This window comes from Triturus cristatus, chromosome 4_1, assembly GCF_964204655.1.
Source record: "Triturus cristatus chromosome 4_1, aTriCri1.1, whole genome shotgun sequence".
Taxonomy (NCBI): Eukaryota; Metazoa; Chordata; class Amphibia; order Caudata; family Salamandridae; genus Triturus; species Triturus cristatus.
In genome coordinates, this window is record NC_140585.1 from 1,164,584,388 (window position 1) to 1,164,601,519 (window position 17,132).

Below are 17,132 nucleotides of genomic sequence, written 5' to 3' on the forward strand. Positions count from 1 at the left end.
CATGAATAAAGCTTTGCGGGGGAATAATAAAGATCAAAAAAAGTTTTGTAATGCTGAGCCCGCAGATTCATAGAACGAAATACTTTTTTGTTCAGATGCAGGGCCAAATCTAGATCGACATCAGGGTTCCCTAATTTTACTGCCAGAGCATGTTCCGTTTTCTCCAAATCATCTTGAATTTCATCCAGTAGAGACATATAGATGGCTTTTATTTTCTGACCCCCTTTTACCAACATATCAATCATAGAAGATTCTACCGTAAGTGACATCCTTGGTCTTAATGCCTTAAGTGTACATACTACTTGAACATAAGAGAGCCAATGATTTGATGGGATACCAGCACTACGCTGGAGGACGTTGAACCATCTTCCCCGGATATATCCCCCAGTGTCTTGATTCCCAGATCCTTCCAGACCCAAAGAATTCTATCTAAGCCCGTCCACCGGAATAGACTCGAATTGCAAAGATGGAGGTATGAATTGATCTTGGGGATTTTACAAAATGTTAAGGTCGCCCTCCAAACACCCCACACCCCTTCCAGAATCTTAAAACGGGCCCTTTTATAATACCTTCGATCAATTTCACACATTAGAAGCCCTAGTGCTTTTCTCCCGACTAACAACTCAAAAATAGAAGGTGGCATCTGAATATCGTTATTTACTTGGCTGTGACATGGCTGTAACTGAAATAGAATAGACATCTGAATTAACAGACATGACCAATGATAGAGCCTCAGGTTTGGTAGAGCCAAACCACCCCTTTCCCTAGGAAGTGACATTAGATTAGTAGAACGTCTAATTTTCCCATACTGCCATATAAACCTAATAAAAATCGATTCCAAATTTTTGATTATCTTCTCCTCAACTAAAAGGGGAATGGCATGAAACATATATAATATTTTAGGGAGCATTGACATTTTGAGCACATTACCCCCCCCGATCAATGATAGGTGTAGAACATCGATTCTTTTCAGATCGGCTTCTATAGATTTACTAAGTGGAACAAAATTCTCCGCTACTATATTTTCTATTGAAGCATTAATTCTAATCCCCAAATAACTAGCTGAGTCCACGAATCTAGAGTCTGATTTAACAATATTTTTCGTACATATAATTTGTGTTTTAGATTCATTTAACAAATACCCAGATTGACTACCATACGTTTTAGCCAATTGTGTCAGAGTCGCAAGTGCCTGTTGAGGGTTAGTAGTGATCACAGCCAAATCATCTGCATACGCCATGATCTTACTTTCATAGCCATTACAGACCACAGGACTAATCATAGGGCACTCTAAAATCTTCCGAATAAGTGGATCGATATAGAGAGAGAAGAGGATAGGGGAGCAGGGGCAACCCTGACACGTACCTCTATTTATATAGATTTTATCCGAACTCTCCCCCATAACAACAATACGCGCCACTGGATCAACATACATCGCTCTAAGCGCTTTGATACATTTCACACCGAATCCTCTTCCCATTAAGATCCCCCAGAGAAAGTTCCAGGCCACTCGATCAAAGGCTTTCTCGGCGTCGAGCAGTATCATGCCCATCCCCCCCCCCTCCCCACAGCAGCCTGAGCATCAAACAGGGCTATTGCTCTCCTGATATGGTCCGTTGTGCCTCGACTAGGTACAAACCCATGCTGCCACGGGGAGACGAGATCGCCAATGATCCTGCCCAGCCTTTTAACCCATATCTTAGAATATAATTTCGTGTCCGCATTAATTAGCGATATGGGGCGGTAGGATCCCGGTTTCTCGCTGGGCTTGCCTTTCTTGTGAAAGACCACTATACTAGTTTCCTTCCATGACTCTGGGACTACTCCTGTGCAGATTATACCATTGAAAAGATCCATAAGGAGCAGAGTGATCTCAGATTCTAAACATTTATAGACCTCCAAAGGAATCCAGTCAGGGCCCGCTGCCTTGCCCGTGGCAAGCTCACGCAGGGCAGCAGTGATCTCACTCTTATTGATATCCATCTCCATCTCTTCCCTTGCTAAATCCCCTACACAAGGCCATTATCCATAACCTCTTCGCCCTGGATGTCATCTAGTTTTTCCTCAGCATAGAGATTTTGGTAAAACTTCTTGAAAACTTGTAAAATGTCTCTAGCGTCTGTAAATTCTGTCCCATTTTCTTCTATGCTGGCAATGAAATTTTTTGCTTTCCCCTGCTTAATTTGTAAAGCTAGAATTCTACCAGCCTGTTCACCTGTTTCGTAGCGTTTAGCCCTAGAAGATTGATAATCACACGTTGCCCTGTGTGACACCAACTTCTGTAATTCCGCTCTGGCAACCAGCAATATCCAATAGCTCTCATTACTATCCCGACCTTGTGCTATATCTAAAATATGCTGTTCTTCCGCCAATGATAATTTCCTAGTAAGTCTTTCAACCTCGCTCCTATCTTCCCTTCTGAGCCTTACTGCACAGCTTATTGATTCGCCCCTAAGAGATGCTTTAAATGTCTCCCAGACCCCGTTTCGTGATGTACTATATCTATTGGCATCAAAGAATTCTACTACCCATTTCCTTAGATGATCAACAAATCGATTATCCGACAATAATCTCCTTTCGAAGGTCCATCTAGTCCGAACCCTTTCTTGCCCTTCCACTTTGTATGTTAGCACCAGCGGGTTGTGATCCGAGAGAAACATCGGAAGTTTGGTGATTTCTACCCTATTTATTTCAGAGGATGATACAAAAAAATAATCCAACTTTGAGTATTTTTGGGCAGGGTTTGAGAAATATGTATAGCCTGATCTTAGGGGTTCCTTGACCCCCCAGACATCTACCATTCCATGTGAGCTGATAAGAGCCTTTACGGCCCTAAAGACTCTCGGCTTACGTCCCAGATATGCAGAGTTACTACACCAATCTGCTGAGATGTTTAGAATCGTAAGGCTCAGGCTGCCATGAGGAAGATGCAGGGCGTGGTTAGGAAGCTTTCTAAAGTCTGTACCAACATGGGGGATAGAGTGTCGAGTCTGGAGGAGAGAGTCGTAATAACGGAGGCTGAGGCAGCTGCAGCCTCCAGTCAGGTGAATTCTCAGCGTTCGCAGGTGGTTGACATGCAGTGGAAAATGGAGGAGATGGAGAACAGGCTGCGTCGGAACAATTTCAGGGTCTTGGGAATCCCAGAGGGAGTTGAGGGCTCTGACATAAGGGCTTATATCATAAAGCTCTTTGAACAAGCATTTCCAGAGCTCTCTATCTGGAATTGGTCTACTGAGATACAACAGGTCCACCGTACCCCCTTCAGACTTCGTAGGAATACCAAAGAAGGTGATAAACCCAGGGCTGTGCTGATATTTTTGGGTAATTTTATTCTGAGACAGTCTATTGCAGAGAAGGCGAGACCTGATGCGAGGAGAAGTAGTGAAGGGGTCTCTTTCTTTGTGCGCCCAGACTTTTTGCCATACGACAGTTGAGCGAAGGTGGCGCCTGAGGGAGATGATTATACCCTTTCAGGAGAAGAAGATTCAAGCCTTCGTGATAAATCCAGCCCAGCTCAAAATAATCAATGAAGGCAGGACTATATTTTTTGCTTCGGAAATTAAGGCAAAAGAGTATTTGGACTCTATAGGCAAATAGTCTTGTCTGTTAAACTGTTAGGGGGAGTAATTATTACAGCTTGTCTTTGAAGTTAAGAAGGGCTCAGTAGATTAGTAGAATCTCCAGAAAGGGAAATCGTGTTGCATATTCTTATATTGGTCTGAATTGTGGTATGGTCTCCGAATTTTTTTTATTTTTTTTGTCTAATTCTTTGTCCTCACTGTGTCCTTTTGCATCCATCACATGCACAGACTAGGTCTGAGCGCTTCACAGAAGGGGTTGAGGCGGGGGGGTGGCGGGGTCGGGGTGGGTGGGCTGGGGTCGAGGGTTGGAAAGGGTGGAGGGGTGGGGATGTTAGGGAATGAGGGAAAAAAGAAAAAAGAATGCAGTTTGGAGTATATGGATTGTTTTGGATATTTTTTTAGTCAGATTATGATTATAGCAAAGGATAATCTGTGGAAAGTGCTGGTGTTTATCGATGTGCGGGTTGACCCTTGGGATGGCAGGCATTAGAGTTTGTTCGATCAATATAGGTAGTATAAATGACTGGAGGAAACGTAGAAAATGGGCACAGTTCGTGAAATATAATAAATGTGACGTTCTTTGCCTTCAAGAAACTCACGTCCCCTGGGCTAGAAGGAGTCTTATGCTTTTGAGTGGCTTTGAGCTGGTGGCATGCACAACACAATCATCAACAAATAGAGGGGTCGCAGTTTTAGCAAGAACTTCCCTGGGAGGGGCTAAGCGGGTTAAAGAGGACAACAGTGGGAGATGGGTTTTAGTTGAGATGGGAAAAAGTTTTACGCTTTGTGTAGGCTTGAATACAGTTCTTTGTGAATTCAGAATCAACTGTACTAAGGTTACAGAGCTATGAACTGTTTATAGCACACCTGCTGCATTTTACTGCCTAATAAATATGCCAGAGACTCTAACACACAAGTAAGCAGCCCTAGCCAATTACAACCTGGTCAGTGTGTTCAGTGAAAAACAGGCTATTAGAGCAATATGCACAATATTCATCAGCTTTGCACCTGTCCATTGCTCGATCACGCGATCTGTCCTTTTTGCGCAACTTCTCCTTTTTCTTATTTTTTGATTCCTCGTCATCCTCTGCTCCTAATAAAGAAAACACCTATTATTACATTTTTAAGATAACTTTTTTAACTTATGGATATCCTTCTTAACTTATATCCCAAGCTATACATTTTCTAACAAAACCTAGGTGAAAATACATCAGTATATGAGGCATTTAAGTGAGTAGATGGTACAAAGAAAAAGATTTGATACCTGTAACAGCAGTTAAGCAGTACTGATTCACATGTTCTGAATATCTTCCCATAAATGAATGGGATACAAGAAGCGATATGTAACAATGCATTTTGCATTTCCTAACAGTGTGAACTGCATTGATTTATCAGGTGGTAACCAGGTGCAAACTATAACAAGCATTGGTAAATGCATTAGATTTCATGTATGGGATTGATAATACGTTAAGAGCTGTGGGAGCAGTGTATGAGTGCAGGGGAAATGGTATGAGTGCTCCACGTGTAGGGTGAGTGGTACATGAATGAAGGTTGATAAGTGTCTGAGCACAGGCTGAAAATGCCTCAATGCAGTGTGACTGAAGTGTGTTCAGTGCAGAATGAGAATTGTGTGAATGTACAAAGTGAGAGATGTTACCATCTACACGGTAAGAGGTGTGCGAGTATAGGGTGTGCGGTATGGCAGTAGCATAAGTGAGGAATGAGCAGTTTGAGTTCAGGGTGAGAGGTGTGGGTGTAGGGTGAGAGGAATGTGAGTGTAGGGTGAGAGGAATGTGAGTGTAGGGTGAGAGAAATGTGAGTGCTGGGTGAGAGGTATGTCAATGATGTGCGAGTGCAGTCAGCACTGTGTGAGAGGTGGGTGTGCAGTATCTGACTGCCAGTGCAAGGTCTGGGTGACTGTACAGAGTAATTGGTGGGCGATTGTGCAAGGTGAGCGGTGTCAGAGTAAGTGAAAGGTATGTCAGTGTTGTGCAAAGTTCCAAAATGAGGCAAAGCCGAGCTGTGTCCAAATATGCCGGAAACAGCTGCCTGGGCACCGTTCACCTCACCCAGCTCCTGATGAGGCACGGTTTGTTTGTTCTATGACATGTGAGCAGCGACCGTCTGTCGGAGATGAAAACAAGCCTCTATCGCAAACAAGTTGGTGTTATTTACTACACACATCCGGGCTAATGCAAAAATTGTCAGCGCATGCACACACAAGTTGAACGGCCCGTGGCACAGGTACCAAAGGACTACACATGCGCACAAAACAGAGTGTTCAAAAAGTCCAGTTTTCTTAAATGGAGTGACACTAAGTAATACACAAGCATTTGCAAAGCCAATACCTATACAAGGGCTGTTGGCTTTAGCAATGTGTTTTTGTGACGATTTACACCAGTGTGGCTGCTGTCCAGCAAGCTCTAAAAGTTGGTGGCATGGAGTAGAGTGGAGTGGGGGAGTAGAGTGTCTTAAACTGGAGTGGGGGAGTAGAGTGTCGTAGAGTGGATTTGTTGGAGTACAGTGTATGGAGGGGAGGGGTTAAGTGTCAGAGTTGAGCAAAGGGGAGTAGAGTTTAATGGTCCAGTGGCAGAGAGTGTTGCAGACTGTAGTGGAGTAGAATGGAGTGGGGTGGAAAAGGCTGGACTGAATTGAGGGAGTGGGGCAGGCTGGATTGCAGTAGAGTGGGGTGGATTGGATTGCGGTAGAGTGGGGTGGATTGAGTGGAGCTGGGTGGAATGGAGTGGGTGGATTGAAATGGGATGAGGTGGAGTGGATTGGAGTGGTGTGGATTAGATTTGATTGAGGTGGGTGCATTGGATTGACATGGTAGGACTACGGTGGGGTGGATTGGGGTGCAGTAGAATGGGGTAGATTAGATTGGACTGGAGTTGGATGGATTGGAGTGGGGTGGGGTGAATTGGGGTGGTGTTCTGCTTGGGTTTTCGGATCAGATAGAACCCGTTCATCAGAGCCTCACTAACCCAGCCAGAACGTTACCCCCTCCCTCTCCCTAGGGCCTATCTACAATAGGTAACCACATATATCTACCACCTAAGGAGAGGGAATTCCTACTATACATACCAAGACCTCTTATAAACGGCGGCCTCGCGATCCCATACGGATCCAGACCTCTCTGCCCATACGACAGTATCACAAGTGGCGGCCTCGCGATCCTATACGAATCCAGACCTCTCTGCCCATACGACAGTATCACAAGTGGCGGCCTCGCGATCCCATACGAATCCAGACCTCTCTGCCCATACGACAGTATCACAAGTGGCGGCCTCGCGATCCCATACGAATCCAGACCTCTCTACCCAGACGGCAGTCTCAGCACAATCGGCGGCCTCGCGATCCCATACGAATCCAGACCTCTCTGCCCATACGACAGTATCACAAGTGGCGGCCTCGCGATCCCATACGAATCCAGACCTCTCTACCCAGACGGCAGTCTCAGCACAATCGGCGGCCTCGCGATCCCATACGAATCCAGACCTCTCTGCCCATACGACAGTATCACAAGTGGCGGCCTCGCGATCCCATACGAATCCAGACCTCTCTACCCAGACGGCAGTCTCAGCACAATCGGCGGCCTCGCGATCCCATACGAATCCAGACCTCTCTGCCCATACGACAGTATCACAAGTGGCGGCCTCGCGATCCCATACGAATCCAGACCTCTCTGCCCATACGACAGTATCACAAGTGGCGGCCTCGCGATCCCATACGAATCCAGACCTCTCTACCCAGACGGCAGTCTCAGCACAATCGGCGGCCTCGCGATCCCATACGAATCCAGACCTCTCTGCCCATACGACAGTATCACAAGTGGCGGCCTCGCGATCCCATACGAATCCAGACCTCTCTACCCAGACGGCAGTCTCAGCACAATCGGCGGCCTCGCGATCCCATACGAATCCAGACCTCTCTGCCCATACGACAGTATCACAAGTGGCGGCCTCGCGATCCCATACGAATCCAGACCTCTCTGCCCATACGACAGTATCACAAGTGGCGGCCTCGCGATCCCATACGAATCCAGACCGCTCTACCCAGACGGCAGTCTCAGCACAATCGGCGGCCTCGCGATCCCATACGAATCCAGACCTCTCTGCCCATACGACAGTATCACAAGTGGCGGCCTCGCGATCCCATACGAATCCAGACCTCTCTACCCAGACGGCAGTCTCAGCACAATCGGCGGCCTCGCGATCCCATAAGAATCCAGACCTCTCTGCCCATACGACAGTATCACAAGTGGCGGCCTCGCGATCCCATACGAATCCAGACCTCTCTGCCCATACGACAGTATCACAAGTGGCGGCCTCGCGATCCCATACGAATCCAGACCTCTCTACCCAGACGGCAGTCTCAGCACAATCGGCGGCCTCGCGATCCCATACAAATCCAGACCTCTCTGCCCATACGACAGTATCACAAGTGGCGGCCTCGCGATCCCATACGAATCCAGACCTCTCTGCCCATACGACAGTATCACAAGTGGCGGCCTCGCGATCCCATACGAATCCAGACCTCTCTACCCAGACGGCAGTCTCATACGACAGTTCATCCTATGATCACCATAACATACAAAAAGGGAATCAGTCTCACTATTCATCAGATCACACAAGGACTGCCAGTTCGGGCATAGCCTGTTCTCCGGTTCGAGGGGCTCCTCTTTCCCTTATTCAGTTACCACTTACCTGATCAGGGTTAACATCTGTTCATGTAGCCGCAGCTGACTAGAAGAATAGGCTACCCTCTCATACAAGAACACGCAGCACATGTTGGTTCACTACAAACTGGGTACTTTATTACTCATTACATACGCAATCACATAACATTACAATATAACACATAACCTGCAAAGAAAAGTAAAAGATTAAGTTGTCCACTCTAATAAGAAAGGGTCGACATCACCTTAGTAGTGTGTAGCCTGCACTCAGTGGTCATCTAGGTTCCCTTCTCGTCTGTGCCTCGGCTCGCCTGGAAGTCACACCTCCGCAGTCACGGATACACATCTGCACCACTATGCGCTGTTCTCTTCACCCTTCTCCGAGTCACTGGGACCTCTTCCTTATCGGCTACTCTCTCCTCTCTGGCTATTCTGCTAGGAGAGTATCTGTCTCTCGGTTTTTCTCCGCCTTCAAGATGGCGTCTGTCTTCCCTGGAATAAGTAGTAGCTTTACTGCTAACGGCTAGATGCCGCCTACGGACTGAACATGTAACTGCCTCAGACTTTCACTAATATAGAGGTGCGTTTCCTCATGGAAAATTCCGGCCCGTAACCTGCCGCCCACCAAATTCTTGTACCTCCCCGTACCAAGGACACGTTCCCAGCCGGCCGGCCTGATGTAGTGTCTTCGGCATGAAGAAAAATACAATCCTTCGATAAGGGCCGGCCTGAACCGGTTCTCTCCAAGCGAATAACACCTCATAACTAAAACATTACATTTGACCTAGAAGCATCCCAAGCTGCTGGAGCAGAAAGAAAGATGGAGTCTCTCCCGTTTGAGGCCTACCAGGCCTGAATTCAGCACGGCTCCATGAAATACCCTCACTACAGGACAGGTTATCCCTAATACTGACGAATCTATCCCCTAGGCTATGTGTGCAAGCCCTGATCTATGGGGAAGAGCACAGGATCATGTCGAAGTGCCTAGTAAATAGGCTCCATTCACTACTCTAACCCTTAGACTTGAATGGTAAGAGACTGAAGTCACATTCAATCACCTTTCCTCACAAGAAGGCCGGGAAAATCGAGCAGAACATTTCACCCTTGACTTCAGTCTATTATACATTCATGAAACAGAACTAATATCTGTGGAAGAATAATATGAAACAAAACTAACTGATCTATGTCTAGTACCAGGTGTGCAGAATTGAAGTAGTGAAGGAATACACTGAATAAAGCAACAGATAGAAATCAAAATGCCGATAGTAACCAGAATACCTCCTAATATCTGACGTAACATATGCAAATCAGGTAACCAATTAAAGAGCCAGTCAAACCAGCCCTGGTCAATGTGTTTTCTAACTTCTTCTGTCAAGTCATGTAGTTTATCAATGTGAGCTTGAATGGATTTCGTATGATCAGACAAGTTAAAACAACAAAGACCCTCAAAATCAGAACAATCGTGTCCATGTTTAAGCAAAAGATAATCAATGGCCGCTCGATTTTGCAAGATAGCTCTACGTTCACCCTGGGCGTCTAATAGCATGTCAGACAGGACTGTAGAAGTATGATTAATGGATTTTACCATCCAGCAGGCCATTTTCCCAATAGATTTGGCATTATAAACTGCCAAAGCAGGAACACCAACAATTGAAATAGCCAGGCTAAGGTATTCAGACTTGGAATATAAATGCAAAGATGAGTCACAATCCTCCTGTAACCTCACTGTATCTCGAATCACACGAGAGTTGGCATTCGGATGTGATGAAAACATTAACAAGCTCAGTCTAGTAATGGCACAAGGGCCTCCAGAAATTTTTGCGGGGATATATGGCCAGGAAGTATTACCACATGAGAAAAGCCATCCGGCAGGTAGTAACATCGTGCGATAATGACTGGGGGTAACTACCAAACTCTTGCAAGTCATGTTATTCTGAACAGAAGTACATGTTTTCGGTGTCCTTTGAAGGCACAAAGTTCGTTCATGAGCGGTGAATGAAGTGGCACCTTTCAATCTTAAACGCATACATTCAGAAATCGCACTAGGATCACAAGTAAGGAAAAAACACAAATCACCCTGTGTGATATTATAGGTAACTATTTGGGACTGGATGGGGGGTATCGGGTCTGACAGTACAGTACACAAGGGGCAATACTCATAGGTAGCAAAATCGCCCAGAAGAACATTGGGGCGAGCATTCGATATATTAAAAATATGAGTCAAAGTCTCCAATGAAGCAGGGACAGCAACTAAACAAGTCGCTAGAATGTCAGTCACCGATCTCATCGGTGTCAAGCAGAAATGAGGGGCTTTAGTCACTCGTTTGGCTAACGTAGTCCAAAAGTTCGACGACGAATCCCACGCAGCGAAGGAACGCGACACTCGGGTTCTCAACTCAGCCCGGGTTGATGGGATCCCTCCTCTCTCGTCGTACCAGCCCAAAAGGAGTCCAACGCCGACACATCCTGCAGCAACAGTCCAAAGAATGATCTGAAAGAGAATCAAATACAGGCATTATTCATTCTCGTAAGTAACATTTGTCAGCCGGGATTCCCAGCTATCTTTCCCTGGTCTCATAACTAAAATGGTGTTGTCTTGACCGGTTGCAATGACTTCTGCTTGTTCAGGGGGATTCTTAGGCGACTGCACCCAAACTCTGGCCCCAGGATTATCTGTGGAGCCAAAACCTTTTTGGCCTCGTACAGTTAGCAACGTTGGGGCAGTGCCTTTTGTGATCTCACCACTGAAAACAGGCATTATTAGCAATTGAGTCACTCGGTCAGTTTGATGTATCAGTAAGTCAACCTCACTGCTATTCAGCAGGAGCACCTTAATCTCTCCCTGATAATCACTGTCAATGATCCCTCCAAGCACCTGAACGCCTTTTACAGCCAGCCCCGATCTAGGGGCGATTAATCCGAAATTCCCAGTTGGTATATGAACACCAACACCAGTTTCAATGATGACTCGATCCTTACTTTTTATAACGGTGTCATCCATGGCATGCAAGTCTAAACCTGCCGACCCTGGGGTCGCTCTACATGGAGCCAAAGCTCCGGGAGTAATTTCCCAGTACATCACAGTCTCTCTGATTTCATTGGGCTTAGCATCAACATTCGGAGGAAACAAACGCATAAGTGGGGATTCAGCATTTAGAAAAGGACGGTTATTCAAAATCAATAGCGCTTGAGGCAAAAAGTCTCGCCAATTCTTATACTTGTCATCTGTTAATTTACGTAACTGATCTTTCAGCAGGCCATTCAACCTCTCCACAAGACCCGAGGCCTGTGGATAATATGGTATATGAAACACCCATTCAATATTGTTTTCCACACAGAATTCCTGTACCAATCTTCCACGAAAATGGGATGCATTATCAGATTGAATTTGGAATGGCACACCATAATACATCATAATCAATTCCAATGTTTTAATAGTATTCAATTGGGTAGCTTGCTTACAGGGAAGGGCCACCAACAGGCCACTGTATGTATCAACAATAGTGCAAACATATTGACAATTCCTACTCATAGGAAGTGGACCGATGTAATCAATCTGCCAAATTTGAGCGGGCAATTTCCCGCGATGTAAATGACCTTTAACAATTTGGGGCACTTTGCGCTGCCTGATATGCTGACAAATGGGACAATGTAGAATAACATTTTTGATTAAATCTAGGGGAATATAAATTCCTCGATCAGCAGCCCACCTGCTAGTGGCTTTCTCTCCAAAGTGTCCTGCTTTCTGGTGGGCCCATTTCGCCAATCCCGCAATATCAGAATCTTGCCTGTCCACCACTGCCTCAGCAATTTTAGATTTCTCATCTGCAATGTTATGAAAGAATTTGTCAAGAGAGTCTATCGGGGTATGAGCATCCACATGGAAGATTGTAACAGTACTCTGTGGGAGCATTTCCCAAATCTCCTGCCATAATTCTTTTCCCCACAGTTCTTTTGAATGGATTTTCCAACTATGGGAATGCCAAGTTGGTAACCAAACTGCCAGTCCATTGGCAGTAGACCAAGAATCGGTGAAAATATGACATGTGCCAGGTAACTCTTGTTTCAGAACTTGATAAACAGCATAGAGTTCAGCAAATTGACTGCTCTTGCCCTCACCAGTTGTGCTCAGCAATCTTTGTGTGATCGGATTATAGGACACCGCCTTCCAATGCCGTTTCGTCCCTATGAACCTTGCTGAACCATCCGTAAACCAGACATGGTTTCTGTCCTCCGCCGACAAATCATCAAAAGGTCTACCCCACTTAACAGGAGACTCCCGTACTAAAGGTACGGAACATTCACTCTCAGTCTCAGTCGATGGCGCCCGCGCCACCTGCTCATGCAAAGATGCAACTCCTTTTTGTCCCACACGTGCCCTGTCTTGTATATACCATTTCCATTTAATCACACTCGCCTCTTGAGCGTGTCCAATTCGGTGAGTTTTCGGCGAACTCATAACCCACTGCATGATAGGAATTTCAGGTCGCAAAACTATATCATGTCCCAAAGTCAATTGCTCGGTATCCACCAGAGCCCAATAACATGCAAGTAACTGTTTCTCAAAAGGTGTATAACGCTCACCAGCATCAGGTAACTTTTTGGTCCAGAAACCTAACGGTACTCTACTCTTGCCTTGTTTCTGCCACAAACTCCAATTCGCATAAAGGCCTTGTACAGACACATTCAAATCCACATCACCATCACATACAGGCCATAAATCCAGAGCATGCTGAATTGCTTCTTTTGCCAGACTGAACGCATCTTGCTGTGGTTTATCCCATTCAAATGCATTCTTTTTACGAGTGACATGGTACAAAGGGGCCAATATTTGACTCAAATGAGGAATATGCTGGCGCCAAAAACCAAACAAACCAATGAAGCTTTGGGCTTCTTTCCTATTCCTCGGAACTGCAAAATCAAGAATTTTCTGTTTAACCTGAGGGATCACTTCTCGGTGCCCCTCATGTCAATTAATACCCAAAAATTTCACAGCCTGGGACGGACCTTGTAATTTATCCGGGTTGATTTCCCAACCTTTCTCACGCAGGCACTCAATGACTCTGTCCAATTGGGTCTGAACTTCCTCTTGTGTTTCGCCTTGGATCAAAATATCATCAATATAGTGACATATTTGAATTTGCGGATGAACCGGTACCTCAGTCAAATGCTCTGCCACCAGCCGGTGACATATCGTAGGACTATGCACATAGCCCTGGGGAAGACTTCTAAACGTCATCGGACGCCCGTTCCACGTAAAACTGAATTGTTCCTGACACTCAGGGGCAATCGGAATCGAAAAGAAAGCATTAGCAATATCAATGGACGCATACCATGTACCTGGATGTTTTTGGATTCTTTCAATTAGGGTAATAACATCCGGTACTGCAACAGCCAAAGAGGGTGTGTGTCTATTCAATTCTCGATAATCAACAGTCATGCGCCAAGAATTATCACTCTTACGTACAGGCCAAACAGGATTATTCCAAGCAGAAGTAACTGGGGTTATAACTCCTGCATCCACCAACTCCTGAATAGTGGTACTAATCTCTTCATGACCACCTGGAATACGATACTGCTTCTGACAAACCACTTTTGTCGCCTGGGGAACTTTTATGGGGGGCATTCTTAAACGACCAACCACGACAGGCCTGGACGATATATAATGTTTAGTTCCAAATTGGTAACATCCATCATCTAAGTGCAAAGTCATTCCTTTCAAAATATCAATTCCAATTATGAATTCTAAGAGTGGCACCACTAATACAGAGTATTCTTTTCTAGGAATTCTACCTATTCTCATTTCAAGTAAAGTTTGAACTGCGGGAGTTTCCTTTCCACCTAATCCGGTAATTGTAAAAGGCTGACCTTTAAACTTCTTTGATTTTCCATGAATAAGAGTGGCCTCCGCTCCTGTATCTACCAATGCTCGGGCACTTTGAACATTACGATGTCTCCAATAAATATCAATATCTACATAGGGTCTATTATCTCTGTGAGCCCATCTGTGTACTGGAGCTTGACCTATTTCCTAGTCATTTTTACTGCGTTCTGTGTACCAGGATAAATCAGGATAAAGACTCTCACGTTTCCCAGGTATCGATACCTCCTGTTCATATCCATCTCTATTACGAAATGGATTCCTGTCCTCTGCATTGTACTGCGGGTTTCGATCGGCCAATCTGTGTCGATCCTCTCTCCTTCTCAACTCAGGGGATTGATCCCTATCATCTCTACGTCTGCTGTTAACATAATCATCGCTCCCCCTTTCTCTTTCCCCCTCTCTCTCTCTCTCTGTCTCTCTCACGACGGGGGGGACAAATCACGTACATAACGTCGATCATCACGACGATCAGAGCGCCCACGGCGGTCGTCATCACCGCTACCGTCAGAAAAACCACGATCACACTCAGTCGTCCGAACACGCCGGGCACCCTCCTTTCGATCCAAGCCACGTTTGCGAAACATTTCCCACAAACGAGAAGTAGTCTCACCGTCAATGTCCTCCTTCCGCACACCATCGGCCATAAGACCAAAAAACATATCACGTCTAGTAAGTTTATTGTCACCAGGAGTACGAGTGTCAGGCCGGGACTGCCGTTCAGGTTTAAACCACTCACCCAACTCACCGAGTTGGCGTACCGATTCCAGCACCAAAGATAATATGTTACCAGTCTGATTAATCAATAAAGTCATCATGACCTGCTTATAAGCAACAGGGGAAGAACGAATAATACGATTCCGCACAGAAGATGTCAACAAACCATCAAGCAACCTGTCAGCAGTATTCAGAAAAATTGCCGTTTTCATCACCTCCTCTTTGAGACGTTGTGCAGCATCGCGCAAAGTATACCACGGTTTGTCATTCACAGGCCAGTCAGACTCAGTAGGATATTTTTGATTACAACCCTCAGTAGCCAATTGAAGCAAAGTAATTTGACCACCACCATTAAAGTTACGAAAATGATCCTGTACAGTAGAATCCGAACTCAAGGAACAAAACTTCAAACAATCGCCAGCATCCAACATAATGCCAGCAGCGCCCAGTTCATAAAGGCGCACCATCCATGTGAGTAAGGTCTCACCAGCTCGCTGCCGAAATCGCTGCAAAATATTACTAATTTCTTGTTGAGTAAAATCCTCCAAAGAGTCTAAAGCAATACCATTCGGAGCACCGGGAGCCTGCTGCAACTTCCGCCGAAAAACTGGATGCACCGAGACCGCGGGACGAGCATCACAAGGAGCTCGACCAGTACACATAGAGGAACAATCAGTGTAAGAAGCATCGACCCCACTCGAAGGACGAGCACAATCACGGGGTGCACCATCAGAGGCGCAAGAAGCAGACTTACAATCACGGCCGGAGCGAGAGGACTCGCGCTTGGCAGACTCCTCACCCGAGGAAGGAGAATCACTCGAGTTCCAGATATTACCATCCCATTCATCAGGATTCCAATCCAGTCCGGCTTTCGCCACGACCAGACGCACCTTTCGCGTCGAAACCCGACCACGCCGATTCTTGTATTTATAACGAGCAATTCGCACAGCCGCCCTCTTGGCAATAGTTTGGTACGTCTCAAGTTTGTCAGCAAGCAACTTATTTTGACACCGCAACAAAGTATGAGCATTCTGAATCTCAACAAAGTTCGCTTCCACATCCTTATGCGATTTCTGTAACTTCAACAACCTCTCATGCAGAATCCTGTACGCAGACAGAACAATCCAACCTCTGCGCCCCAAAACAGGAAGCTCATCACCCTTAGATACCGGCGCCTTCTGTAAACAAGTAATCACATTAGCCGGCTCCGCCAGCTCCAAAAAAGAATTCCAATTCTCACTCAAACCAGTAGAATCAGCCCACTCACGGGCTAAGGCTTCATAAGGCGTTGAATCCCAGCCGGGAATATCAACGGGCAACTTAAAAGTAGATTTCGACTTTCTAGAAAACATCTCGGAAAGGAAAGAAGAAGAAAAAAAGAAAGAGAAGAAGAAAAAAAACTATACACACAATTATATACAAATAATATACAAACGAAACCACGCACGCGCCGAAAGCAAACACGATACAACCACAACGCACACAGGTTTCGTAAACGGTTCGTGACGCCAAATGTTCTGCTTGGGTTTTCGGATCAGATAGAACCCGTTCATCAGAGCCTCACTAACCCAGCCAGAACGTTACCCCCTCCCTCTCCCTAGGGCCTATCTACAATAGGTACCCACATATATCTACCACCTAAGGACAGGGAATTCCTACTATACATACCAAGACCTCTTATAATCGGCGGCCTCGCGATCCCATACGGATCCAGACCTCTCTGCCCATACGACAGTATCACAAGTGGCGGCCTCGCGATCCCATACGAATCCAGACCTCTCTGTCCATACGACAGTATCACAAGTGGCGGCCTCGCGATCCCATACGAATCCAGACCTCTCTGCACATACGACAGTATCACAAGTGGCGGCCTCGCGATCCCATACGAATCCAGACCTCTCTACCCAGACGGCAGTCTCAGCACAATCGGCGGCCTCGCGATCCCATACGAATCCAGACCTCTCTGCCCATACGACAGTATCACAAGTGGCGGCCTCGCAATCCCATACGAATCCAGACCTCTCTACCCAGACGGCAGTCTCATACGACAGTTCATCCTATGATCACCATAACATACAAAAAGGGAATCAGTCTCACTATTCATCAGATCACACAAGGACTGCCAGTTCGGGCATAGCCTGTTCTCCGGTTCGAGGGGCTCCTCTTTCCCTTATTCAGTTACCACTTACCTGATCAGGGTTAACATCTGTTCATGTAGCCGCAGCTGACTAGAAGAATAGGCTACCCTCTCATACAAGAACACGCAGCACATGTT

The 17,132-nt window shown here is 46.0% G+C and overlaps 1 protein-coding gene across 2 annotated transcripts in view; it reads right to left on the reverse strand.

Annotated features, from left to right (window-relative positions):
* AKAP8 (A-kinase anchoring protein 8) overlaps positions 1-17,132 on the reverse strand; it is a 797,769-nt gene that overhangs the window by 361,557 nt on the left and 419,080 nt on the right. For both annotated transcript variants that reach the window (XM_085654332.1, XM_085654333.1), the window contains exon 9: positions 4,590-4,674. In XM_085654332.1, the coding sequence (XP_085510458.1) occupies positions 4,590-4,674 (85 nt within the window). The remainder of the gene's footprint in view (positions 1-4,589; positions 4,675-17,132) is intronic.